This window comes from Euprymna scolopes, chromosome 28 (genome assembly GCF_053919585.1).
Source record: "Euprymna scolopes isolate OS-2025 chromosome 28, ASM5391958v1, whole genome shotgun sequence".
In the NCBI taxonomy this organism is placed as follows: domain Eukaryota; kingdom Metazoa; phylum Mollusca; class Cephalopoda; order Sepiida; family Sepiolidae; genus Euprymna; species Euprymna scolopes.
Window position 1 is genome coordinate 26,749,219 of NC_136509.1, and position 26,786 is coordinate 26,776,004.

Genomic DNA, 26,786 nt, shown 5'->3' on the forward strand with positions numbered 1-26,786 from the left:
AGCACTCAAGTCTTTTTCTTAGAAGACATAATAAAATGAGTCCTTCCTCCTTTGCTGATCTGGAACGAACTGAAGAAAACTGAAAAGGGAATAGAAATTGGCGCCAAAGACACCTGACATGTCTAGTTAGATTCGGCCAATCAAATCGATTGATACAATGGCAGCTAGGGCTTGTACGATGACTGAATAATTTCTTACAATAGGAAATAAAGGTAAATAGAATCAGTTTGACAACTAAGGCTTCAAAGTAGCTTTTGTAGTTGACTAGGATTGCAGTTCAAAATCTTAACTATTATAAATAAAGTAGTTGAAAAAAATCATCTTTTCTTACGATTGCTCGAATATTTTGTTTAAGAAAAATTGGTGCTTGTCTACATTTGGGCCTATGAAAAAAAATTTTTTCAAGAAAAATCTTTCTGATGTATGTACCTGTTACCGCACGTAGATGTCATATTCCAAAAATCACGTAAATCGATCAAGTAGTGTTTTTTTTATTTAAGAAAATCCCCCCCCCCATGTAAATACAACATTTTTGTTGGGCGGCGGGTCAACATGTTGGTGTTAATTTTACGTTAATTTGTGTTCATAAACGTTATTTTCGTTTTCAGCGATCCGAAAACCTAAAACGTGGTAATTTCAAAGGATTTTTCGAGGGTGGAAAGATATTTTTTTTCAAAGTCGATTTGTCTGCCCTTGTTGATCCTACATTCCCGATAATTTATAATTAAGATGGTGCACCAATCCTTCGATAAAATGTGTCATAAAATTTGATTTTCTTAAATAAAAAATAATACAAAACTACTAGATCCATTTACGTGATTTTTGGAATAAGACATCTTCGTGCGGTGACAGGTACGTATGTAGCAGACACAAATAGACCCCTTTTCTTCTCGCGCATTCGCTTCCTCTGAGTGAGTGATGCGGCCTTAAACTGTCCAATCTGAGGACTTGCACATGAATACGAATTAACCCCTAGGGACCAGACAGCTTCCGGTCTCAGAAGAAAACCCTCGCTCTTACGCTACTAGCCTTTTTTTAGGGAATTTCCCTGATAAAATAAAATAACACAATTCTATGAACAATGACAAACAACTTCTTCAACTTAACAAGGGAAAGGTTTATTCGCAAAGCGTACTTTAGAAAGAAAGGAAGGAAGAAAGTAGTTACGAGGTAGTTACAGCCAGTGGCTGTCGTCAATACCTTTAGTAGGGGCAGCGAAGCGAACAGACGTCTATCACCGTCGAAGGCTGGTAGCGTAAGAGCGAGGGTTTTCTTCTGAGACCGGAAGCTGTCTGGTCCCTAGGGGTTAATTCGTATTCATGTGCAAGTCCTCAGATTGGACAGTTTAAGGCCGCATCACTCACTCAGAGGAAGTGAATGCGCGAGAAGAAAAGGGGTCTATTTGTGTCTGACGAGCACTTAGGTGACCGCAGGCCGACGGAACTACTCCGTAGAATGAGGGAACTGGCAGAGGACGTCCCTCCTGACAGTGCCTTAATTAAGCAGCTCTTTTTCTCAAGGCTGCCGGTGCAGGTAAAGGCCATACTTGCGCCAATGTTAGAAAAACACACCGTCGATGTAGTAGCAGCATCGGCGGACAAGGTCATGGACTTTGTGAGGGGGCCTACCACCGCGGCGATTCCACAACAGCCTGCTGAGGTACCTGCGGGCACCACAAATTTAAGACAGGGTGCTACATCGGTGGCTATACTAACGGCCATCGAACGTCTCACTAGAGAGGTGAGCAAGCTCAATATGGGCAGGTCACACTTACCCAGACGCCGCTACAAAAGCCGCTCATCTTCCCCGCACCACCGTCGCCGTGCAAACATGCCGGGACTATGTTTTTATCATAGTCGCTATGGTGCTGAAGCACAGAACTGTAAAATGCCCTGCACTTTTAACAACCAGGGAAACTAAATTGTGGAAAGACGAGCACTGCAAACTTTCCACAAAATGCAAATAACCGTGCCTATTTCGTCACTGACGTAAAATCTCAAGCACGTTGCTTGGTAGACACTGGCACTGCTTGTAGCATATGGCCACTTAGGCTACTTAAAGAAAGGCCACCAGTGTCATTGATAACACTGCAAGCGGTGAACCATTCGCCTATCCCCATGTACGGTCAAATTTCACGTTCTCTGGACTTGAATTTACGGAGAGACTTTACGTGGGTTTTCACCGTAGCAGATCTACCATACCCCATACTAGGCGCGGATTTCTTGCATAATTTTAATTTAATGGTCGACATGCACAGACGCCGGCTGATAGACGCTAGCACAGAACTTTCCGTCCCTGGCTCGTTATCTAATGCCCCATCTATCAGCCCGGTATTTTTCATTGCCGCTGCGAATGACCCATACCATGAGGTGCTACACTCCTACCCGGAGTTAACCAATTTAAATTTTGTGGTGAGCAAACTCACGCACACCACAAAACACCACATTGAGACCACAGGTGCTCCTGTGTCCTCACGCCCTTGTTGCCTTCCTGTGGATAAACTTAAAGCAGCGAAGGCAGAATTTAATCATATGCTACAGTTGGGAATTATACGCCCCTCGTCCAGTCCTTGGGCTTCCCCTCTGTATATAGTCCCAAAACAAGACGGAGATTGGCGTCCGACTGGGGACTATAGACGACTCAATGCCATGATGGTACCTGATCGTTACCCAATCCCGCATATTCAGGATTTTGCTTCCTCTCTGCATGGTTGTAAGACCTTCTCTAAGCTCGATCTGGTTAAGGCTTACCATCAGATCCCGGTGAATCTGGCTAACATACCCAAAACTGCGGTTACAACTCCATTTGGAGCTTTTGAATTTCTTACTATGCCTTTCGGCCTACGTAACGCTGCCAGTACTTTTCAGCGCTTTATGGATGAAGTAGTGCGTGATTTAGATTTCGTCTATAACTATATAGACGACATTCTCGTGGCTAGTGCCTCACCTGAGGAACACGTCACTCACCTCCGCCTACTTTTTGAATAGTTTCAGCAATACCAAGTGAGGATTAACCCTGGTAAATTCGTTTTCGGTGTTACGTCACTAGTTTTCCTGGCCCACATTATCAGCCCAGACGGTATATCTCCGTTGCCGGAAAAGGTGAAGGCTCTACAAGACCTTCAACCGCCCACTTCACTTCACCAACTTAGGCACTTCTTTGGTCTGTTGAATTACTACAGACACTTTATCCCGCACTGTGTGGATCTCTTAGCTCCTCTTTCCGACCTGTTACATAACAGGAAGAAGAAAAACGAGCAGATCTCACTTAATGAGATGCAACTTAGAGCATTTGCTGAAGTGAAAAATAAACTAGCGACGACATCTTTGCTGGCACATCCTGTACCCGATGCCCAGTTTTCACTGGTCGTTGATGCATCGGGCACAGATGTAGGTGCAGTGCTGCAACAGCAGCACCAACAACAGTTACAACCTCTTGCATACTTTTTGCGACAGCTGAAACCGGCCAAACAACGTTACAGCACGTTTGGCCGCGAACTACTGGCAATGTACCTCGCAGTGAAACACTTCCAACATTCACTTGAGGGCCGACAATTTGTGATCTACACTGATCATCGTCCGCTTACATACGCACTGCGTGCTAAGCCAGACAAATATTCTTCTTGCGAAACACGTCATTTGGACTTTGTTTCGCAGTTTACTAGCAATATCCGACATATCGCGGGTGAGCAGAATGCAGCAGCAGACACATTGTCTCGCCTGCCCATCAATTCTCTGTCCTCACCATCGGATATCGATTTGCAACAGATGGCCTTAGACCAGCCAAGTCTGGACACGTTGGATCCATCGTCACCTGAATTTGCGACTTGCAAATTCGCATATCTGCCCGTGCCTATTTCTGACACGCAGATCATCTGTGACACCTCAACGGATTCACCTCGACCATTCGTTCCAACGACCCACCGTAGAGTTGTTTTCGACACTCTACACAACCTGGCACACCCCGGACGCAAAGCCACAGTAAAGCTGATTGCAGCTAGATTTTTCTGGCCTAACATGAGGCGTGACATCACTGCTTGGTCACGTTCCTGTGTATCCTGCCAAAAGTCAAAGGTGCATGAGCATATCCGCGCACCCCTTGGAACATTCAGCACCCCAGACGTGCGTTTTAGCCATGTTCACATTGACTTGATTGATCCATGGCCGGTCAGTCAGGGATTCACTTATCTCCTGACCTGCATAGACCGTTTCACACGGTGGCCAGAAGCCATCCCACTTAGTGACATTTCAGCTGAATCTGTAGCGCGAGCCCTTATATCAGGCTGGATATCGCGTTACGGAGTTCCCACTACGATCACCACTGATCGTGGTGCACAATTCGAATCCCACCTATTCCGGGAACTGTCCAAGATCCTCGGGATCACTCGCATTCGGACAACAAGCTATCACCTTGCTTCGAATGGGATGATAGAACGCTTCCATCGCCAATTGAAAGCTGCATTACGCGCTTACCCCGATCAACAGTGATGGAGCGAGTACATACCGGTCATCCTTCTTGGCTGTCGAGCATCAATCAAGGAGGACCTGGGATATTCCACAGCCGAACTGGTCTATGGAGCACCTCTATCGTTGCCAGGTCAGATGCTGACCCCGATAGAGGATATATCAACTGACACAGCTCTGTATGTCAACAGACTACGAGCTTATCTCAGTAAGCTACCACCGATGCGCCCTAGGGAACAGACCATTAAATCTTTGGTTCCGAAGGACATAGCGACATGGACTCACGTGTTCCTTAGAAAGGACGCAGTAAAAGCCCCCCTAACTCCACCTTAAACTGGCCCTTATCGCGTGCTTTCACGCACTGATAAAACTTTTATCCTAGACATTAGTGGTAAAAAAGGGACAGTATCGGTAGATAGGGTAAAAAGAGCCTTTCTGGACACATTAACACCTGAGCCACACATTCCTCCAACATACACACAGCATAATCATACACCTGAGGTAAATGTTCCACGTGAGAACAATTATGTGACCACTACACGTAGTGGTCGACGGGTACATTGGCCGAAGAGACTATGCAAAACAGTGTATTTCTGTTGAAAAAGAACATTTTTTCTTCTCTCGTTTTCAGAACAGAACGTTTTGTGCAAATATTCCAACTTTTCACAGAAAAGTAAGAACATTTTTTTTTCTGCAAGAAAATAACCTAAAGAAACGAACATTTCTTATTGTATTTTTTTTTTCTGCTATTTGTTATGCTACCTTTCTCTCTGTCGGCTTTCAGCCTAAGCAGGGGGTTATGTAGCAGACACAAATAGACCCCTTTTCTTTTCGCGCATTCGCTTCCTCTGAGTGAGTGATGCGGCCTTAAACTGTCCAATCTAAGGACTTGCACATGAATACGAATTAACCCCTAGGGACCAGACAGCTTCCGGTCTCAGAAGAAAACCCTCGCTCTTACGCTACCAGCCTTCGACGGTGATAGATGTAGCAGTGGAGACCCGACTCTACTTTCTTCCTTCCTTTCTTTCTAAAGTACGCTTTGCGAATAAACCTTTCCCTTGTTAAGTTGAAGAAGTTGTTTGTCATTTGTTCATAGAATTGTGTTATTTTATTTTATCAGGGAAATTCCCTAAACGTACATCATAAAGATTTTTCTCAAAAAAATTTTTGGTGCTTCTACAGTTTATCGCCGAAACTGGAGACGCCATTTTATTTCGCGCACCTGTCGTTCAAATCCAAGGGAGACATCAGTACTTTGAACTATGACCGAAGTTAGAAATACATTTTTTTATAAAATAGTTTTTTTTTTGTTGTTGTCTTTTTTTCCCCTAACAAATAAATAATATTAGTGAAACATTTTTTTGAATTAAAGCAACTTTTAAGGGTCAACAACAAATTAATTTAAATGAAACCGAAAAATCATTATCTAGTTTAATTTTGTTATTTATTTCATGCTTCGGTCATAGTTTAAAATACTGATTTCTCCCTTGGATTTTAACCACAGGTGCGCGAAATAAAATGGTGCCTTCAGTTTCGGCGATAAAGTGTAAAAGTACCAAATTTTTCTTTATAGGCCCAAATGTAAACAATCATCGAAAAATTACAGTATCGTCACATTTTTGTTTTTTTTTGTTTTTTGTTATAAAAATTTGTTACATTAAAAAAAGTAGTTGAAAAAAAAAACAATTTTCTTAATTGTAGTAAAATATTCACCTCCCTTAGAACAATGAGTTAAGATTCCGAATTGTTATTGTTGTTGTTATGGTGTGTGTGTGTGTGTGTGTGTGTGTGTGTGTGTGTGTGTGTGTGTGTGTGTGTGTGTGAGAGAGAGAGAGAGAGAGAGAGAGAGATTATCAGTTGCACATAGCATTTTCTCTTGCAACCAGGGTAATTGCTCCTCGTTTGTTTATTTATTTTCTCATTTCTGGGTTTGTTAGGAAAACAGCCAGAATCTTAAAACCACGACGGAGAAGAATCGACAAAGGATCAAATTGTGCTGATTATTTGGTTAGCCAAATCGCGGCTAAAATTCAAATCATAAAAAAACACCTAAAGAAGAGAAAAAAGCAAACATGTCGCTCATGAAACTGTTGAAGGTTGCCTTCTTTCTTTCGCTTTCCTTTATTTTCTTCGGTATGACCATGTTGTATTTTCTGTTCAAACTGATTACTCACCCGAAAAGGATCGTCTTTTTGTATCACATTCTCAAACGGAAAAGTTTCAGCCGAGAGGGTCAACCGCCTCCGGATCAATGGAACGACCCTTCACTCGGGGAGCATGGGTTTTTACGATTAAAAGTAAGTCGGTAATTTTCCTTAATGTACGGTTGCTAATTTTAACTTGACATACTTGATTTATTTGCATGCATCAGAAAGCTTCGCCACATACTTGAAAACAAAATTCCGCCACTTAACACGGTCTTGACACAATCTTTCAGCTTAAAAAAAAAAAAAAAAATCACCCCAAATAAGGCATATTGTCACTAAGATGTAAAGAGTTACTATTTGGGACCATATTTACAGGGATACTATGTAGAGAGTTGAGCAGCGAGATGTCTGTTCACATTACATTTAAATTTTCTGCAGATTAGTACAGTCAGGGAAGCAGGAGATCGCAGGGGAGTTCTAAAGTCTAGTAGTTCGAGGGAAGAAACTATTAGAGCAAAAGGCTTTCCGGCATCTAGGGACCTCTACAGTGAAGGGTGAGATTTTGTTGCTTGCCAGGTTAGTCGGGGGTATTTATCTTAAGGAGGCACAAATGCTATGAATTCTTCAGAGCACATTCGATTAAAATACTTATAAAACAAGCACAAGAATGCAACACTGCGGCGATGGGACAGGAGTTGAAGCTTGTGTAGCGATAGCAGTGTCAGAAATCGTCATTAAAAAAGTGTGATAAAAACTTGAATAATTAGACTTACTATATTTCGAAGCTTATAACTACTTGAAAAATGTAATTTAAACCCTAATTTTTTTTTCAATAAAAGGAGCAAAGACCAAATTTTAAAATAATAAAAGGTTTAATAGCAACATATGCAATATTTGTTTTTTTTAAATCGGTTTTCTTTAAAAAAAAGATTTCAAGAAAATCAACAAATTTTAACTTACTTCGAATATAATAAATATATATATAAATTCCAAAAAATGACTTACCTATAAAAAATACTAATCAATGGGTACTTCCATTCTTTATCGTTAAGAATTATATCCATATTTATATTTTATATTTCATGTACTTTTTAAATAAAATAATCTTTTAAGCAAAGATTAAAAAATACTGCGATATTAGATGGTCACAACTGGAAGAAAGGGGAAACAAACGCCTCCCTTTCTTCCAGTTGCGATCTTCAGTGGCCTGTAAGCGCCAGAATTAATTTCCCCTTTCTAGTTCTGGCATGTGTTTGCTGTAAACAAAAGTTAGTCTATATGGACCACCGTAGTTGAAAAATGATCACATTTCACTTATCAGTTTTTGCCGTTTAAAAAAATTCCACTCAACCAATTTTCCATTTTTTTTTTTAATTCTCTTAAAGAAATACATAAGTTTTTGATTTAATATATTCTATTTCTTCTTTATGGAGTGATTATTTTTTTAAATCTAAAAAAAAAACAACATTGAATGAAGCAGAAAAAATTGTTGTGGGTATTCAATTTTTTCAAGACAAAATTTAAAAAATGTGAGGTTTCATGTAAAAAAAATCAACGTGGTTTTTAACAACAAAAAAAAAGGTTTTAAACTTTTGACTTTACAGGTAAATTTGCACAAAACTATTCTTTTTTTTGTTTGTTTTAAATTAGATTATTTTATTTGATCTTTTATCTTCAATTTGTGATATAAATCTGAAGTGAGAAAATGAATTATTTTCATTTTAATGGACATTTTAAAATGGGGGGGGGGTGAATTTAAAAAAAAAAAAACGTTTGTCTAGAATATTATATTCGATTTATTGGATGAGCATAAGATTTCACATTAAACCTGCAAATATTGTAAAAATTGAACCAATAAAAAAATTTTGATAGATTTTTAAATTGAAAAAATTTAACTTGTAAAATTCAATTCATTTTATTATGCAGAAAAAATGGCTGCATGAGCACACGCAGGCACTTTTCTTAAAAAATAAAAAATATTCTATTATTTTTCAAAAAACTTTAATCATTTATTTTGGAAGTATATTCCATAAATAAATCAAACAAACCACTTTAAAAAGAAAAATTACGAGTTTTGTCTATTTTATTCACAGTTTTGTGTTAAGGGTGTCAAAAATCCTCCCCCAAATTCTGACACACCTAGTATAGCGACCACTATATATATGGCCGGAACAACTCTCCAGAAGAGACGTTTTAATAGCAATCACCGTTTTCAACACGGACGCGTATGAAGTACGTGTAAAGACTAGTGATGGGACGATGCCAAAATTTTTCCCGATTCCGATTCCGATTCCGATTCCGTTCAAAATTTCCGATTCCGATCCGATTCCCGATTCCGATTCCGATTCTTGTAAAATTTATACATATTTAATTAGAGATTTTTTTTGTTTGTTTTTTCGTAAATTTTCAAATTATTACATAAACCCCTGGTTAATGTCCGCGTATATTTTATCTCAAAATGTTTGCCTTGTAATTGATTAAAAATTGTAACACAACAAAACATTTATTTTGATTTTAAAACAAAGCTATATTGTACCAGTTCGTATTTACTGTATAACATGCTACTTACATGAATAGTGGAAAATATTCGAAGATTGGTAGGCAAAATAAGAAAACAATGTAAGAACAATATATTTAACAACGCCACTTAGCAAAGCCACATCTCATTGTTACGAACGAATTTCTAAATAATAATATTACTATTATGAAAACCATTTTTAACGTGAGATTGCGTGAGCTTTCTGTGCTTTCTCTCGCAGCTAAATCCCTATTCCAAAATGAAATATTACTTTTATAGATTACGTGTTAGAACATTTTTTTAATTGGCGGAAAGAAAAGCGATCATTTAGAATTTAGAGTGTAAGATCAGTTTCGAATATAAATTTAACGTAAAATGATCATCATTTCTGGCCATCCTAATTCTTTATGGATATTAACTAAAGTGTTTCCCACTAAATTAAGTTCGGTTTGCAACGTTGTAAAACCATGTGTAATCGCTTAAAAAGTAGACACCCTATCCCCAATAAGCGCACATAATTTAAAATTGGTAACACACTACAGCTCATGTTACGTTATATTTATTTGTGAAACTGACCGTCTATTTTAAATTCCTAATCGTTTTATATTAGTGTTGTGTCGATTAATCGGAATCGGGAATCGGATAAATCGGTAATTTTGGGGGTATCGGAATCGGTATTGGAATCGGAAAAATTTGTGCCTAATTTCCGATTCCCAAATCGATTCTTTTAATATTTTTAAAAAGTTCATTTTCAATTGTTTGTACCGATTATAAATATTTCTTTCTTTTAAACTATTAGTAAAATTAAAGAAGATCTAAACTTATTTTATATGCGTAAAATAAACAAAACAAAAATTGAAACTTTGCGAAAATTCGCTAGGTAACCTTTAGAAGAATGCAGTTTATTTTCAAAGTAGCGAAAGAATTGCCTAAAATTAAAGAAATATTTTGCCCAGAAAATAATATCAAACATTATTGCTAATTAAATGAAAAGTAGAATATAAAAGTGTTGGGTTTTGTCGGTATGTTTGCTGCTCCCTCACTCGGCAATCGGTATTGACAAATATAACAAGCCGTGCATGCATGGTCCCCCTCTATGTGAGGAGGGGGGATCGAATAAAGTGATAAAAAAAAAGTGATACATAACTGATAAAAAAACAATTTTGAGTGAAAAAAAAATTTTCAAAAGTTTTCAGAAAAATGACTAAGTTCAACTTTTGCTCCACACCCAATATTAGCCCTAAAACCTCCAGGGCTTGTGACTCTGATTTTTCCCAGGGTCAGTGATACTTCCATCAGGTGTATATCAGGTATGCCCATGGTTTTGCCAAGTTTCAGAAAAATCTAATGAATGGATGAAAAGTTATTCTGAAAAATATGTCAATTTTGTCTATTTAGAGTCATTTTGAGGTATTTTTTTTACCTCTTTTGCCCCCATGGGGGAGCTGATTACTTGTAAAAATGGACAAACGGCTATGTTTCAGGCCTTAAGACATGTAAATTTGAGTTCAGCATCATAAAAAAACACTAAATAGAGATACATAATCACATTTTAGACAAATATGAAAAAAAAGAGCCTAAAAAAGGGGTGGTTTTTAGCCCTAAAAGTTCCCGGGGGGCGCAAACCAGAGTTTTGCCAGGATCAGCGATACTGAATTTACATTTGCAACAATTGCCTTCACATTTTGGACAAGTTTCAGTAAAATCTAATGGACGGGAAAAAAGTTATGGGGCCAAAAGTGTCATTTTTGCCATTTTGGGCGTTTTTGACCCCTTTTCAGCCCCTGGGGGAGCAACGAGAGTTTTCTTTAAAAAAAACTCGATGTTGTGCACATCTACGTATTGGAGTACAACTTGTGGCAAAATTTCAGAAAAAAGTAATGGACGGTTATCCGGGAATCATCCGGACGAACGGACGCCACTGAAAACTATAGTCCCTCTCCGATAAATCGGGGGGGGGGGGACCAACAAGGAATGGGCAAAATTGTGAAAAGGCTTGGCCTTTGATTTAATTTGAAATATGCTTCCAGTGTGATTTTCTTTGATTCTGTCGGTATTGTTTATGTTTATACTTAAGGATTGCTACGACGGCGCCAATGCCGTCTGAAGCCGAGGCCTCCGTGAGATATATATATATATATATATATATATATATATATATATATATATATATATATATATATATATCACGGAGGCCTCGCTGAAGCCCGCCAATCTCACTCAAAAGTTGAGTTGAAAGTATTATGGGGTAATTAACACCTTCGATGTTGGTTTCGACAACAATACTTTTTCACACCCACTTGCCAAATTTCTCAAGGAGTTTAATATGAAAAGATTTCAAACGAATAGAGTTTTATTTTATTTTCCTGGAGCCACATTGTCTGACACCGTCGCATTTTTCTCGGGTTTTGGAAAAGTTAAAAATATACATGAATATCTCACAATGAATTTATCAAAGTCTGGATAAAATAGATAAAGAGAAAACATTTAGAAATTTTTCAGATTGAAAAAGAAATTATATTTACATTTAAAAGTCCCCCCTCATTGAAATTCTACTTTTGGACGATATTTGTAAACCCACTAAAAACCAAATTATTTTTAGATCTAGGATGAAGCTCTAAACTGTCTTCACGTATTAAAAAAGGGTGCTTGTGCAGTTTACACTATGTTAAAAAACGAAAAATAAAAAAAAAATATATTCTACGTACTCGTTATGGAATGAAGTTCTCATAAAAAAAAAATCACGTAATTTCATCAAATAGTTTTTATTTTATGCCGTAAAAACGATTTGGGAAATTCGGAATCTTCCTAAAAAAACTGCGATAATTAGTCAAGGGAGCGTAAAACAAAAACTATTTAATGAAATTACGTGATTTTGTTATGAGAACTTCATTCTATAACGCGTACGTAGATCTATAGAGTTTAGTTTTACTAATAGTTTAAAAGAAATAAATATTTATAATCGGTACAAGCAATTGAAAATTAACTTTTGAAAAATATTCAAAGAATCGGTTTTGGAATCGGAAATTATACACAAATTTTTCCGATTCCGATGCCGATTCCGATTCCCCGAAAATTACCGATTTAACCGATTCCCGATTCCGATTCCGATTCATCGGCACAACACTAGTAAAGACGCAACGTCGTGATTTGATTGGAGACTCTCCTTTAGACCTGTCTAATAGAGAGAGACTAGTGATAGATGTGGCAACAATACCTCATGCACAGGTGAACGGTAGCTTTGTAGAGATGCAGGATATTTTCAGGTGAGAGTATTTTTCTAGCACAGTAGAGGGAATCCACTTTCTTTGCAGCAGCTTTGGCAATGTCTTCAATGTATTTGTTTCTTTCTATGTGGCCTGTGAATGTTAAGCCGGTGATAGAGAAGGTTTGTAAAGGAAAAAAAGCATACGTCATTCTCATTCTCACCGCTGATCTGGTCAGCTTATCTCTTTGATGGTCATCCTCTTGACCTTTCTTCAATTAAATCTTGTTGTACACACGGACAAGAAAATGTGCACTAACCCTAAGTCCCGGTGGTTACACTTTTAACTCTGTCTGATGGTAGACCTTTCAAGGGTGACCAGACTCTCGCTGGTGACTGGAAAATACCGCTCAGATGCTGAGAACACACAAAAATTACACAACCCTAAGTCTGTGTGGCAACACTATTTACTTCAGCTGGTTGTATGTTGCTTTGACTTTGTGCCGAGTTCTCTTCTCACAATGGCTCGGTCTGTGTCTTCACCGTCTGGGTGTCAGGGTAGATCTGAAATCAACTGCACTTTAATTCAACACACAATCAACAAATAAAGAAAAACCAGTGGTCATTTTCTTATAAACAAAAAAAATAATTATTCACAGAAAATTACAAAACTCTGATCATTTATAAGTCTCTAACTCAAGATGCAAATATTTGGGGACTGGCGGCTTCCATTAGTAAAGTTATGGTGAATAACCCTGAATCCGGGGGCTTGTCTCTGCACAGTATAGATTCAGTAGCTTGGAGCAGAGTGGGACTTAAATCAAAAGTTCTTTTTCTCTGAATCATGTGGCGCTTCTGGCATCAAGCAGAGTATGTCTTAAGTCAGAAATTCATCTTGAACTTGTGTGAAGCCCCAGGCAGGGGGCGGAGTGTGTCCTCGAGGCTATTTTTGCCTTTCATTATATTGAAAATCAGGTGGGCTTAACCCTGCCTCCAATTCCCAGAATTTCATTTCACAATTCTCAGAAAATCAATCTCAGTCAGTTTTTGAAATTCTTAAGCTCTAAAAACTTTTTTTCTTCATCTTTATTAAGTCTATAATCGCTGACTGCCACTCTCAACAGGAGAGTTCATTGCATTCACCCTCCATTGGGTCTCTACCTTCCACCATCACTCATGTGGGAGGGTCCGTCCTGTCTTTGCTTCATTTGCATAACCAAGGGATTTTTTTCAAGAGCCATTTCATATGAGTAAAAAAATAATTTGGTTATCTTTTTGACAATAATTAATAGACACTTGACTTTGTATATATCATCTTGTTTATCTTTATCCAAAGAAACTCATAACATCTGGCTTATATTTTGGGTGACCCAATAATAAATTTTGATCACCCAGAATTTGGTGAACTGCTTTTCCTTAACAGAGGTGGCCTATTCAAACGAACTTATTAAATCACCAAAAGACACCATTTCTGACATTTTTTGAGATATCTTTATATTGGAGCGACACGTTTTCGGCTAGTGTTCTTTCTTTAATGGCTGTTTATGTCAACAGAAATGATCATAAAAGAAAACATATTTCTTCTTTATCAATATCCACAAATGAGTGTGTGCATGTATTAAAGTGATACCATAACAACCTTTCCTAACAATGCTCTTTCTTTCCATTATCATCATCAACATCATCATCATCATCACCATTACATCCAACAGCTCTGTCACACTTTACATAGATGGAGTCTGGTAGCTGGGAAAAATGTCAAATTAGGAAAATAAAAAGTGGATCTTGGGTTTACTTTCGGCAGCCTCGTCACTCTCGCTTTCCTTATTGTCCGTTAGCCCTCACATTCCATGAGCGATGTTTCTGACAAAGGGGAAGGATTGCTTTTTCTTTCGGTTTGAATCTATCCACCTAACACATATCGTTGGCTAGTTTTTGATTTTGAAGTGGTATTAAAACAATTTTTTTTAGCTCCTTACATCTCAAGGGGCTTCATCCCCTGTCTGATGCGATTTGCATAAAAAATAAATAAATAAAAACATGTTAATTTATTTCTTTTATTTTTTATTTTTCTTAGAATACTGCCATTGATGGGCATGTAAATACGTCTCTTTTTAGTATGTGCATTTCAACAAATTCACTAAATTACAGCATGAGTGTATTGCGATAAAAAAAACTCTGTGTAGGAATTAAAAAATTTTTTAAATTATTATTATATGGGGAATCATTTAGAGTTAAAATCTATTGAGAAATACACATTTTGTATTGAGAAATACACACTTTAAATATGTAAACATTAGAATAACAAAGAGGCCCAAATGAGACGGCCATTTTGGATAACTTATTATTCTCTATGTAATATTTACAAATTTAAAATGTGCATTTCTCATTGGATTCTATCTTGAAAAAAATCCTCATACTTAACAAAAAAAATTTTTTTAATGCCTACACAAAATTTTTTTTTTTTCACATTCCACTCATGCCGTAATTTTGTGACTTTGCCTGCCTTTCTTACTCTTTCTTGAGGAGATTTTGGAGCGATGCCTATATACAAGCATGCTAATAGAAAACAAAAGTTACAACTTCAGAAACAAAGAAATATGTAAAAAGACATTTATTGCTTGCAAACCTGATTGAGTTTACTATAAAACTGTGTCTGTGTGAATGTATACAAAGGCAATCAGTAAATTGTATGAGCGTATGTCTATGTGGAATCTATCCATCACATATTGTTAGCTAGTTTTTGATTTTGAAGTAGTATTAAATTTTGTTTTAGCTCCTTACATCTCAAGGGGCTTGGTTTATAATGCGGGACCAATTTGGTTGGAAACTTTTTTTTTAAGAGCATTTTTTTTTTTTTTTTTTTACACGGTGGTCACCACTTATCAAGGCCTGGAAGCCACTCAGGGATAAGAGCATTGACACACCGGCATAATAACACACCGGTTCTCGTCAGATCACCAAAGTTAAGCAACATTGAGCCTGGCTAGTACCAGATGGGTGAATATTTTGGAATTCTAGACGCTCTGCTTATCTCTGCATTGTTTCTAGTCGTCCTGAACCTCTACTGGAATTTAACAACACTGACTCAGGAGAGGTGTGGTTGGAGATTGCGCAACCCTTGCCACCAAAAAAGTTCCATGTGCAGGCACCCTTACAGTGGGTAGCCATAGTCTGTCAAGACTGAAGGAAGCTCTCGTGTGTGTGTGTGTGTGCGTGCAGATAGAGGAAAGGTTTACATACAGAATTGTGTGTTTGTAGATGTATAAATGAATTGAGTTCAAGAGAAAGTGTTTGACAAAGTCTGGGTAAAAAATTGTGTATGTATGCATGTGTGTGCATGTGTGAGTAGAGAAACATCTTACATACAAGAAAAGTGTGCTTGTGTATTAGCGCACATGGAGGCAAAGCATCTATAGAGAATGTGTATAAGAAAGTTTGTAAATGGTGTTTGTTATGAAAACTGAGTTCATGAGAATATGGTCAACAAAGTCTTAGTAGAAAGATGTGTATGCGTGCATGTGTGTCATAGAGTAAAGAAAAGTCTTATGCACCAGCTTGTGTATGAGCACACATATGTTGGCAAGATATTTATTAAAGCAACTCCCAGAATGGGATCTGTCACTGTCAAGGCCAACTGCATGAAAAAGAACAAAAGGTAGAGGCTTTTATAATCACCAAACAAAACCATATTGCCTGGTTTTAAAGGGGGAAATAACTCAGATCTGAAAACGCTCTCTGTGAGGTGGTGAGTGTAATTGTGTTGATAAAAGGGAGGTAATGCTACAATTTCGAAAAATTATCCTAATGATAGTTCTTTAAGATTCAATTTTAAAGGCATTGAAGTTTTTCTCATGCTCTACTAGTATAGTTCAGGATTCACTTAGATATACAGCAAAAGAAGCTATCAATAATAGTCTGGCATCAAAGGGGAGATAACTCAGTTCTGGGAACAATTTTTCAGCTGTCAGGAAAGAGCGTGCCAATCTCAACCCTTATCTAAGCCCCTCTCTTTGGTATTCTTCTTGATCTTTCTTAGATGAAATCTTCTTTATATGATTTCTTTACAGAGCGGGAATGTGGTATCATGTCTAAACCACCTTAATCTCTTTTTTTCGAATAACATTAATGATGGACATGTTAACATAAGCGTCTTTCTGATCAAAAAGTTAATTTAATGATAGTTCTTAAACCTTTCATTTCAAAGACATTGAACTTCTCATGCTCTGCCAGGATAGTCCAGGTCTCACTGGAATATACAGTAATAGAAACTAGCAATATTATCACTGAATATCCACCTAGCGTTAAAGGGAAGATAATTCAGGTCCGAAAATGCTCCTTAGTGGTGAATCTGTAATTATGTTACTAAAAGGAGGTAATGCTACAATCTCAAAGTTATCTTAATGATAGGTCTTAAATCTTTCATTTCAAAGACATTGAACTTCCTCTCATGCTCTGCTAGTATAGTTCAGGTTTCACTTGTATCTACAGTAATCTATCTATCTATCTATCTATCTATCTATAAAAGTGAACGTGTCTGTGTGTCTGTGTGTGTACATGTTCCTATGCAATAACTCTGTCAATTTTTAGTCTACGGACTCGAAATTTGATATACAGAGTACTGAGATTTGGGAAAATCTATGTGATCGGTTTTCGGCCAGAAATTTGGCTGTTAAGGGGTCAAAGTTCAACGATTTGACCTTTGAGAACTCTACCAAACTCCTCCGCCAATTTGGAGTCTAAACACTTGAAATTTTAGATATAGGTTCCTTGGACATGGATCTAATTTAATAACTTGATTTGAGCCCAAAACAATAAATTTTAAATGGTCATAATAGGGGTCAAATTTTAAAAAAATTGACTACTTTTTTTTTTTTTTTGCTCAACATACACCTACAAACACCGGGCTGAAATGCTAGTAAGAACTATGAATAAGTCACATTGCTTGGCCTCAAAGAGAAGGTACCTCAGGTATTAACTTCAGAAGTGTTTATATGTTCTCCTTGCTTCACATTTTTTTTTTACCAAGCCAAGAAACACAAAATCTTCATTTTTTTTTTTTTTTTTTTTCAAATGTATTGTTATCTGCTAGACTTTGGAATTCCATCTTGGACCCCTGCTTCCTTGACTGTACTGGCATGCAGAAGTTCAAGTGTAATGTAAACAGACATCTCACTACTCAACTCCCTAAATAGTATTCCTGTAGTTTTGGTTCCAAATGCTATCCCCTTACATCCAAGTGACATTGTGTCTTGTTTGAAAAAACAGTTTAAAAAAAGAAAAAACAGTAACAAAAAAAAAACTTTGCAAGGACCCGTGGCGCAGTGGTTAGAGTATTTGGAAAAATCAATTGTAAAAAGTGATATTATCCTGAAGGTTGAAGGTTCAATCCTCAGTGTGGGTGATCGAAAAAATACAATTGCAAATTACTTAGGACCTCTATACAGTCATGGCTGACAGGACAAGAGCACGTTATCCCTAATAAGTAAATAAAGGGTTCCGCTCCAAATTTCATCCAAATTCCCGAGTTTGACAGAAACATTACCGAGTTTGAAAAGATACACCTGAAGAAGGTCAGAAGTTACATCAACCAAAACGTTGTGAAAATCACACTCAAGATGAGAACAGTAGTCCGATGAATCCAAATGATACAAATGACCAATCCTCATCTCAAAAATTTAGAAACAACAAAGAAAAGGTTTTCATAGCTTATACTTTATTAATAATTCACCCTAGGCTTGTTGAACTGGCTTCCTATCAGAGGAAGTTTCATGGGAATATTAAGTTCACAAGCAATCCCAACTCACATGTATAGTCTTATTAAGGAAGATGATGATATAAGGTTTTTGCATTTCTTGCAGGGAGGTGTCAACATATTCCTACATACAGTGTCTGGTATTTTCAAATAGTCACCCATCTGGTACTGACCAGGCTCAACATTGTTTAACTTCAGTGATCTAATGAGAACCAGTGTGTCAACAACGATTTTATTGTATATATTTATACTTTATTATGATAGAATGTCGACATTTTTGTAGCACACTCAGCTTTACATTCTATCTACGAGGGCAGAGTTAGACACAAGATCAGTTTTTAATGTTGGGGAAACCAGCTCCCCCCAAAAGGGGTATTCGAGTTAGAAACAAAAATAAAAAATGTATCTTATGAAGGATTTCTCCTCCACTAACCGAGACAAAAAAAAAGTGAAAAAAAAGGAAGTACAGCATCAGAGCAGATACTACACTTTGATCCTGGCTCGAAAGCCAAGAACATTTTTTTTTTTTTTCACATTTACTCTTTTTTGCCCCAGACAAGGCATATTGCCACTCGGATGTATAGGGCTACTATTTTTGGACCATACCTTTAGGGATACTATGTAGGGAGTTGAGCAGTGATATGTCTGTTTACATTGTATTTAAATTTTTTGTATATCAGTGCAGTTAGAGAAGCAGGAGACCAGTAGAGAATTCCGAAGTCTAGCAGTTCGAGGAAAGAAACTATTAGAGTAGAAGCCATATTTGTCTCATGCCACTCATCACCCAGAAGAGGAAAAGATTTTCCAAAACATATTATTACAATTACATAAGTTTTACCTTGACCTATATGCATATTCCAGAGAACTTCGCCACATGCTTGAAAACAAAATTCCACCACTTATCACAATCTTGGACAAGTCTTTATTTAAGCTGGCCGGAGTAACATGCAACTCTTAACCTTGATCTGATCAGTTCATCTCTTTCACGGTTATCTTCTTGATATTTCTTTATATGATTTCTTTACACAGCTGGAGTTTGGTAGCCGGAAAGCGTGTCCAACCCACCTTAATATCTTTTTTAAAATATGTTAATATTAAGCTTCTTTTTGATATCATCATTTCTTAATCTATCCTACAAGGTTAGCACAAGGTTAGTTCTTAAACCTTTTATTTCAAAGGCATTGAGCTTCCTCTCATGCTCTGATAGTATAGTCCAACTTTCACCTGTTTATACAGTAATAGGAACTATCATTGATCAACCCTACCACTTCACGTCAAAAGGGAGATAACTCAGGTCAGAAAATGCTCTCTGGTGGTGAGTGTGTTGGTAAAAGGAGGTCATGCTGCAATTTCGAAAAGTTATTCCAAAGATATTTCTTAAAACAAATTGTTTTGTCTTATACTGTAATACCTTGAAATACATATTTAATTCGTTTCATGACCGCCATCTTATCTTGAAAAAAAATCGTATCACAAAATAATTATTCTCGTTTGAATTAGAAGAAACAGAATTAATTCATTTCTAAGGTAAGAAATTTATCCAAAACAAGCTAAAATTATGCTCAAATTACACTCAACAATCACTAAAGATAAATACAACAATCATGATACAGAAATTGATATATAATAATAAATAATAATAAAAACTATAAAAAAATAGAGTTGTACTCACCACCTAGACGAGTGCTAGCATAACACACACACACACACACACACACACACACACACACACACACACACACACAATATAGTAACTAAAAATGGGCAAGATTATATGCAATTAAAAATATTGAATGAACTTACTAAATGCTTAATAGTTAAAAAAACAAAAAGAATAAAATTATAACCAACTTACCATGGAGACAAGGATGAGCGGCTAACGAAGGTGAGCTAGGAGGAGAATGAGGCAGGGAGAGAGGGTTGAGAGAGCATAGCCTAGCCTAGATGCACATATGCACAACTATCCAAACACAGATTTTTTTCTTGCTTTGCATTTTGTATTCCTTTTTTTTCCCCAGCTTTTTGTTTTTTTAAATTTTTAACATCACATGATTTTTTAAATCATATCTAAAAAAAAAAACTTGTATCTCAGGGCATAAATAGATACAATGTATCATCATATTAAAAAAAAATCATATCTTAGTGCACTTGTGTACCAAGGTATTACTGTACCACGTTTTTAAAAACAATACAATCAAATATATAACATAACCAACCTTTCATCATATGTGTAAACGCTGAAATAAAATATACACTATTAAAATATACCCTCCACTCCCTTACAAACAAGTCAAATTAGAGGCTATCTAATATATTTTAATTAAAGGGCAGGGTTATGAACTTGACCTCAACCGATGTAGGTATGTGTCTGGCTAAAAGTCAGAAACCATACAATCCCACCCCTACACTGTAGAGATCCCTAGATGCTGGAAATCCTTTTTACTTTAATAATTTCTTCTCTTGAACTGCTAGACTTTGGAATTCCCTCTGGGTTCCCCACTTTCTGGACTATACTGACATGCAGATGTGAACAGACACTTTGCTGCTCAACTCCCTATATTATTGTCTCTATAAGTATTGTCTCAAATAATAGTCACTTACGTCCAAGTGACAGTGTGCCTCGTTTGGGATGAAATAACAGTAAAAAAAAAGACACACTTGCAAACATAGCATCATCGGATCAAGTGTGATACTGATACAGTCATAGTAAACAAAATACTGTAATATTCAGTTCTTTTGGATTACCAGGGATCAAATAAGTGTGAGAGCAGGGTATAACCCTAACACCCTCTCTCCGTCCGAGGGCCGGGCCGCATCCGTCACTATCCTGGTTCACGGGAGCATACTTGTGATGTATTTCTGGCTGTGTTCGTTGCTCCCAGCTCACAGGACCATAGATGCAACCCAGCAGGGCTACATTCTTACTTGTCTAGTGGTGGACCCCTCAAGAGTGACCAGACTCTCACTGGTCACTGGAAAATATCCTTCTGCTGCTCAGGGCACGCAAAATGTGCATAACCCTAAGTCTGTGTGGCAACATTGTCAATTTCGGCCGTCACTCTGGCTTCGTGCTGGACCCAGTCTGTCTCCTTCATCATCTGGCGTCAGGGCATACCTGAAATAAACTGCATCTTTATTCAGGCTGGCAAATCGAGAAACAAGGAAAAACTCTGGGACATTTTTATATAGCGAAACAAAATAATTATTCATAAATCGTTTTACACTTGTTATAGTCGAGTTCTTTGATCCAAGCTTCATGATGCAGGTTAAGTTCCTCTAATTAATTTCCCAGCTAAGAACAAGAGCTTTTCAACTTAGCTCTTATGGATGTTTCGCCCCCCCCCCCCAGGCGGGGTGAGAGCGATGTAGACGCCTCGAATGCCAGCTAGTAAAAAGCCCCCTAACCCTAAAAAGCCAATCGTTTTTATCAAATCAGTAATTCCTCCTTCCACCTTTTTGGAGTTATTCTTCTCTTTTCCATTCTCTTATTCTTTTTCTTCTCTCGTGAACTAATTATTTTATTCTTTTCATTTTCTCTTTCTTTTCTCTCTTCTTCGTCTTTCATGACCATATCTCTCCCTAGGTTCAATTTATTTATTTATCTGTCCAACTAACTTATCACTGGTTAGTGATCTGGTAGTTAAATACAACAGGTGGACCCAAATGACAACATCTCCCAGACACCAGAGCAGACCCTTTGAACCCAAGTCATTGTACCTTTCAACAGAACATTGTTTCTTTAATAATTTGAATTGTTGTTCTAACCTAAACCAGAAAACGACGCTGTATTGTTTTTTCTGCCAACTCGAGAATCTCATTATCATATTTATTTATTTTTTTTTTTTTCATTGAAATATTTTATTTCTTCTCTGGGGACAGGAATCTCATAAACATCTGTTTTTCCTTGACCAAGTATCAGCATGCCCCCCCCAACCATACCTCATCCTCTCCCATCTTCTCTTCCTCTATTTGAAAAGCAAGATCATCTGGTGTCGCCAGGGATCTCGTCATATCGGTACAAATGACGTTTTACATTCTTATTGGTAGTTCATTAAAAAAAATAGGTGTATCAAAAACTACACTGAAACTAGGTTAAACAGTCACTCCTTTTATTTTTTTTTTTACTTCATTTTTATTATATTGCATATTTGTAAGGGATGTGTAAGGAGGAGAGGTTTAATGAAAGTGAGAGGTATAGATTAAGAGATAGAAGAGCAGTCAGGGGGGGAGGTATACAGAGAGACAGAAGCTGTAGGAGGAACAGAGGTATGTGGGAAGGACAGGATGAAAGATTAGAGGCAATTAAGAGAGAGAATGAGAGGGGAGAGGGAGAAAAGATACTGTAAACATTGTTTTTTTGTTTGTTTTTTTACTTTTCCATTTTGTTCTTTATGACACCACACAACATTATGTTACTCTGCTAGTTCCGTAGCAAATTCATCATTTTTGTTTGATTTTATTTCTTTTTCTTGGCCAAAGTAATTTTGACAGCTCAACTTCAAATTACAGTTTTCATAGTCGACTAGTAGAGAAAATAAGGTGATGTAGTTTGTTTGAAACATTGCGCATATTTAGTAGGAGTCATTGAAGGCTATCACAATACAAAAAATGGAATCCTGTTAGTGTTATTAAGAAAGAGAACAAAAACGGAAGTAGTTTTCTAAAAAAATCTAATTACATTTTTTTTTTTCAGATGTTATAATTTTTTCTATAGTAAATCTTACTTGTTTAGTTAAAACTTCTAGACAATGAGCTAATGCATGTGACCGAGTTCCAGGATATATTTCGAGGTAAAACCTCTTTATCAAATGGTAGGTGTTTTGAAATCTCCTGAAACTCGTATTGACTGGTAATGTTGTTTTTTAGCTGTACTGCAGTAAGTGTCCCAGTGATCTGCAGCAAATAAAAACAAAATAAAATCTTTAAAATTTAAGCGATAAAATCGTTCATGTTAAATTTATTTGTAATTGTTATATTTATTTATTTTAAAAAATTTTTAGTGTTCAAGTTCGATTTTTAGTAAAATTTGTTTGTGCGTGTGTATTATGTATATAGATGAGTATTAGTATCACAATTCCAAAATTGGGAATATGTCAGTGTTGAGAAAGAGGACCAAAACAAAGTGATTTGGTTTTCATAATTTTTTCCTTAATGATAAATCTTCCTTGTCTAGTCATAATGTCTACATAATGGTGTGATGTGCGTGACCTTGTTCTATAATATATTTTCTAACCCTAACCTGACCTCTTTATCAAATGATGGAGTGTTTCAAATCTTTTGAAAAAAAAAAAAAGGTTATCACTTACACTTGACATTGTTAATGATCAAAGATTATGAAAAGTAATGGCAAAGTCTATCCATACGATCAATCAACTTTACTTTTAGTTGTTCTATCAAGAAATGAATAAAGAGTTAAAAAAAAATGTTTAAAAAGTCTAGACCTGAAGTGGCCAATTTTTTTGGATACAGGGGCCACATGGACTTTTATATTTATATTAACCAGAGAGTTCATTGTTCAAACTCCCCAGCTTAACATTCACAGGCAACATGAACTGGAACAAGTACATTGAAAACATAAACGACCATATTATCTACATATTAATACGATAGCATGTGTGTTATTTTCTGTGTCACGCTTAAATCCAGGTCATTTAATTGTTATGCACTTCCGTTTCTTGCCATAAATAATTTTACCAAGAATTCTTCATAAGTTTTTGTTTCGGTTTCAATTATAACTGATGGCACTCCAGTAATCTATTATTTTTTATAAATAATTTTATCAAGAATTCTTCATAAGTTTTGGTTCTGGTTTCGATTATGGCTGAAGGAACTCAAGTTATATATATATATATATATATATATATATATTTTTCATAAATTTTTATTTCTGTTTCGATTCAAGCTAATGCACCCAAGTCATATGGATATATTTTTTTTTATTTTTGAAATCGCAACTTTATAATATATAAAAATCAATAGAACATTAACTCTATAATAATATATACGAAATCTGTAAGAATTAAAATATCCTATTTAAGCGTACTCTTTACAACTGGGCTTTGCCGGGTGTTCGTGCTAGCTTAGATAAATATTTTTGAAGTTTTAACAAAAAAGCTACAATAATATCAGAGCGTCTCCATTTACACTGAACATCTACAGAATGCCAACATCACTATAATACATATGAGTCCCCTGTTGAATTTCCATAGGTCCTGCTAGTGTGAATTATTTGGTTTGATTTCCTTTACAAATCGGTGATAATAAATCGCAGAAAAGTAGAAAATGAAAAGCAGTTTTTTTTTTTCTGAAAATACTTATTCCTGCCAATAAAAATCTGTCCTGTACATGTTTCTACTAAATCAGCATGTCATAATCTGCAAAAGGATGACTTAAGATTTGAGTTGATTGTCTATTTATTTTAAATCTAAATTCTTCATGCTGCCACTATGCGTGTACATCACCACTCAGTCACAGTCATGACTGGGTAGAAGCGTGGCTACCGCGAGTAAGAAGAAAACCGATGCACATGACAGCGTGACGTCATTATCAGATCTACTTGTAGGTATATGGTCTAGGCTAAAGGTCCCTCTCAGCAGCAGTTTCGTCTACAGTTCTCAGTTTGGTATCCAACATGATTTGTTCTTGCATTGTTCCAAATTGCCGGGGAAATTATCCAAAAAGCCCCAAAGTACATATATTTTCTTTGGTTAACTCAGTGGGCGTGGTAGAAGCCAATCGCAATTGTACTTCTAGTGCCGCCCACACTGAGGATTGAACCTTCAACCTCCAGAAATGTATAACTTACAACTGAATCTTACCAAGTACTTTATTCACTACGCCACGAGTCCTTGTGCAAATAACAACCAAGATGAGAACAGTAGTCTGAATAATCTAAATAATGGGAATTCTTAATATTGTTTTCTCATGTATTTTTCTTTTTTTTTTTGGTTCTTTTATTACATTTTCACCCCAAACAAGGCACATTGCCACTTTGATGTAGGGGGTTACTATCAGGGACATAAACTACAGGGGTACTATGTAGGGAGTTGGGCAGCAAGATGTCGGTTCATGTTACACTTGAATTTCTGCATGTCAGTACAGTTGAGGAAGCAGGAACCCAGAAGGGAATTCCAAAGTCTAGCGGTTCAGGGGAAGAAACTACTGGAGTAGAAGGCTCTCTTACATCTAGGGATCTCTACAGTGAAGGGGTGTGATTTACCTGCTTGTCGGGTTTGTCAGGGGTATTTACGTCGAGGAGGTACAAGTGCTTGCAGTTCATCGGCGCATTCACCTTTAAAATACTTGTAGAACAGGCAGAGGGATGCAACATTTCGTCGATGGGGCAGAGGCTGAAGCTTAGATGACAGTTCAGGACCTATCAGGTTGGCAACTCTCTTGAACCTTGTCTAGGAGCGAGAGATATGTAGCAGATGCACCGGCCCAAATATGATAGCAGTACTCCATACATGGGCGAATGGTGGCCTTATAGAGGTACAGGATACTTTTGGGCATTAGTAGCTTTCTAGCATGGTAGAGAGAACCTACCTTCTTTGCAGCGGTCCTGGCAATGCTCTCAATGTAATTGTTCTAACTCATGTTTCCTGTGAACGTTAGGCCGAGGAGTTTAAAAGAAGTACTTTCAGATAAAGAGTCTTTGGCATTGCTATTGGTGGTAGAGAAGGTTTCTTGTAATTATTGAAGGAAACAAGTTTAGTCTTGGCAACATTGAATGTGACCATCGATTTTTGTCCCCATTCCACTACAGATTGGATGTCATCCTCTAGTGTTTCTGCCATTTCCTTAGATATGTGTTTATTTGTTTTCCTGTTGTGTCTGTTATAGAGCGTGGTGTTATCAGCATATATACCCATCTCAGAGATAATTTTGTCAGGAAAGTCATTTATGAATATTAGGAATAATAAAAGTCCAAGGCAAGGATAGACCCCTGAGGCACTCCCACATTTATATCATATTGTTTAGATATACGATCGTCGAGGACAACCTGGATTTTTCTCTCATCTAAGAAGGATTTAATTATGTTAAGTATTTGTCCAGTGATACCGTATGATCTGATTTTCCTGAGAAGACCTTCATGCCATAGCCTTAGATATAATCTAGAGCTACCGCTTTACCCTCCCCTGCTTTGTCAAGTGAATGGTATATACATTCAGAGATTACAGTTAGGATGTTTGCTGTGGAACAGGCTTGCCTAAATCCATATTGTTGGTCGGTCAGAAGTTTAGCATCTGTAAGATGATGGCCTAGAGCTTGGTTAATTATGGACTCAAATATTTTGGCGAAAAGGAGGAGGAGGTTAATGGGGTGATAATTTAATGGGTCAGTTCTTTTGCCAGAATTTTTGAAAACTAGTACCACAGAAGCACTTTTATATATGATTTTTGAATTAATTTATTGATATATATGGCTATGCTATATATCATTTTTAAGCACGTTTTTCACGCTATCGAATTGTACTATTTGTTACTGTTCTTAATCTCTTCATTCTATTTTTTTGCAGGTTGTTCAACAGCATGGACAAAATTCAAATCCACATGATTTTCTTGTTCCAGTTCAAACTAGGCTGAAAAGCTGCCGAGATAGCTTGTAATATCAATGATTTGTTTGGCCCAGGAACCATTAACAAACGTGTGACACAATGGTGGTTCAAGAAATTTTGCAACGGTGACGAAAAACT

General features: G+C 36.9%; 1 protein-coding gene across 1 annotated transcript in view; it reads left to right on the forward strand.

Annotated features, from left to right (window-relative positions):
* Positions 1-6,318: 6,318 nt before the first annotated feature.
* LOC145249529 (epoxide hydrolase 4-like) overlaps positions 6,319-26,786 on the forward strand; it is a 51,612-nt gene continuing 31,144 nt past the window's right edge. Inside the window, exon 1 of the mRNA XM_080111144.1 lies at positions 6,319-6,763. Coding sequence (XP_079967270.1) covers positions 6,539-6,763 — 225 coding nt within the window. The 5' untranslated portion in view covers positions 6,319-6,538. The remainder of the gene's footprint in view (positions 6,764-26,786) is intronic.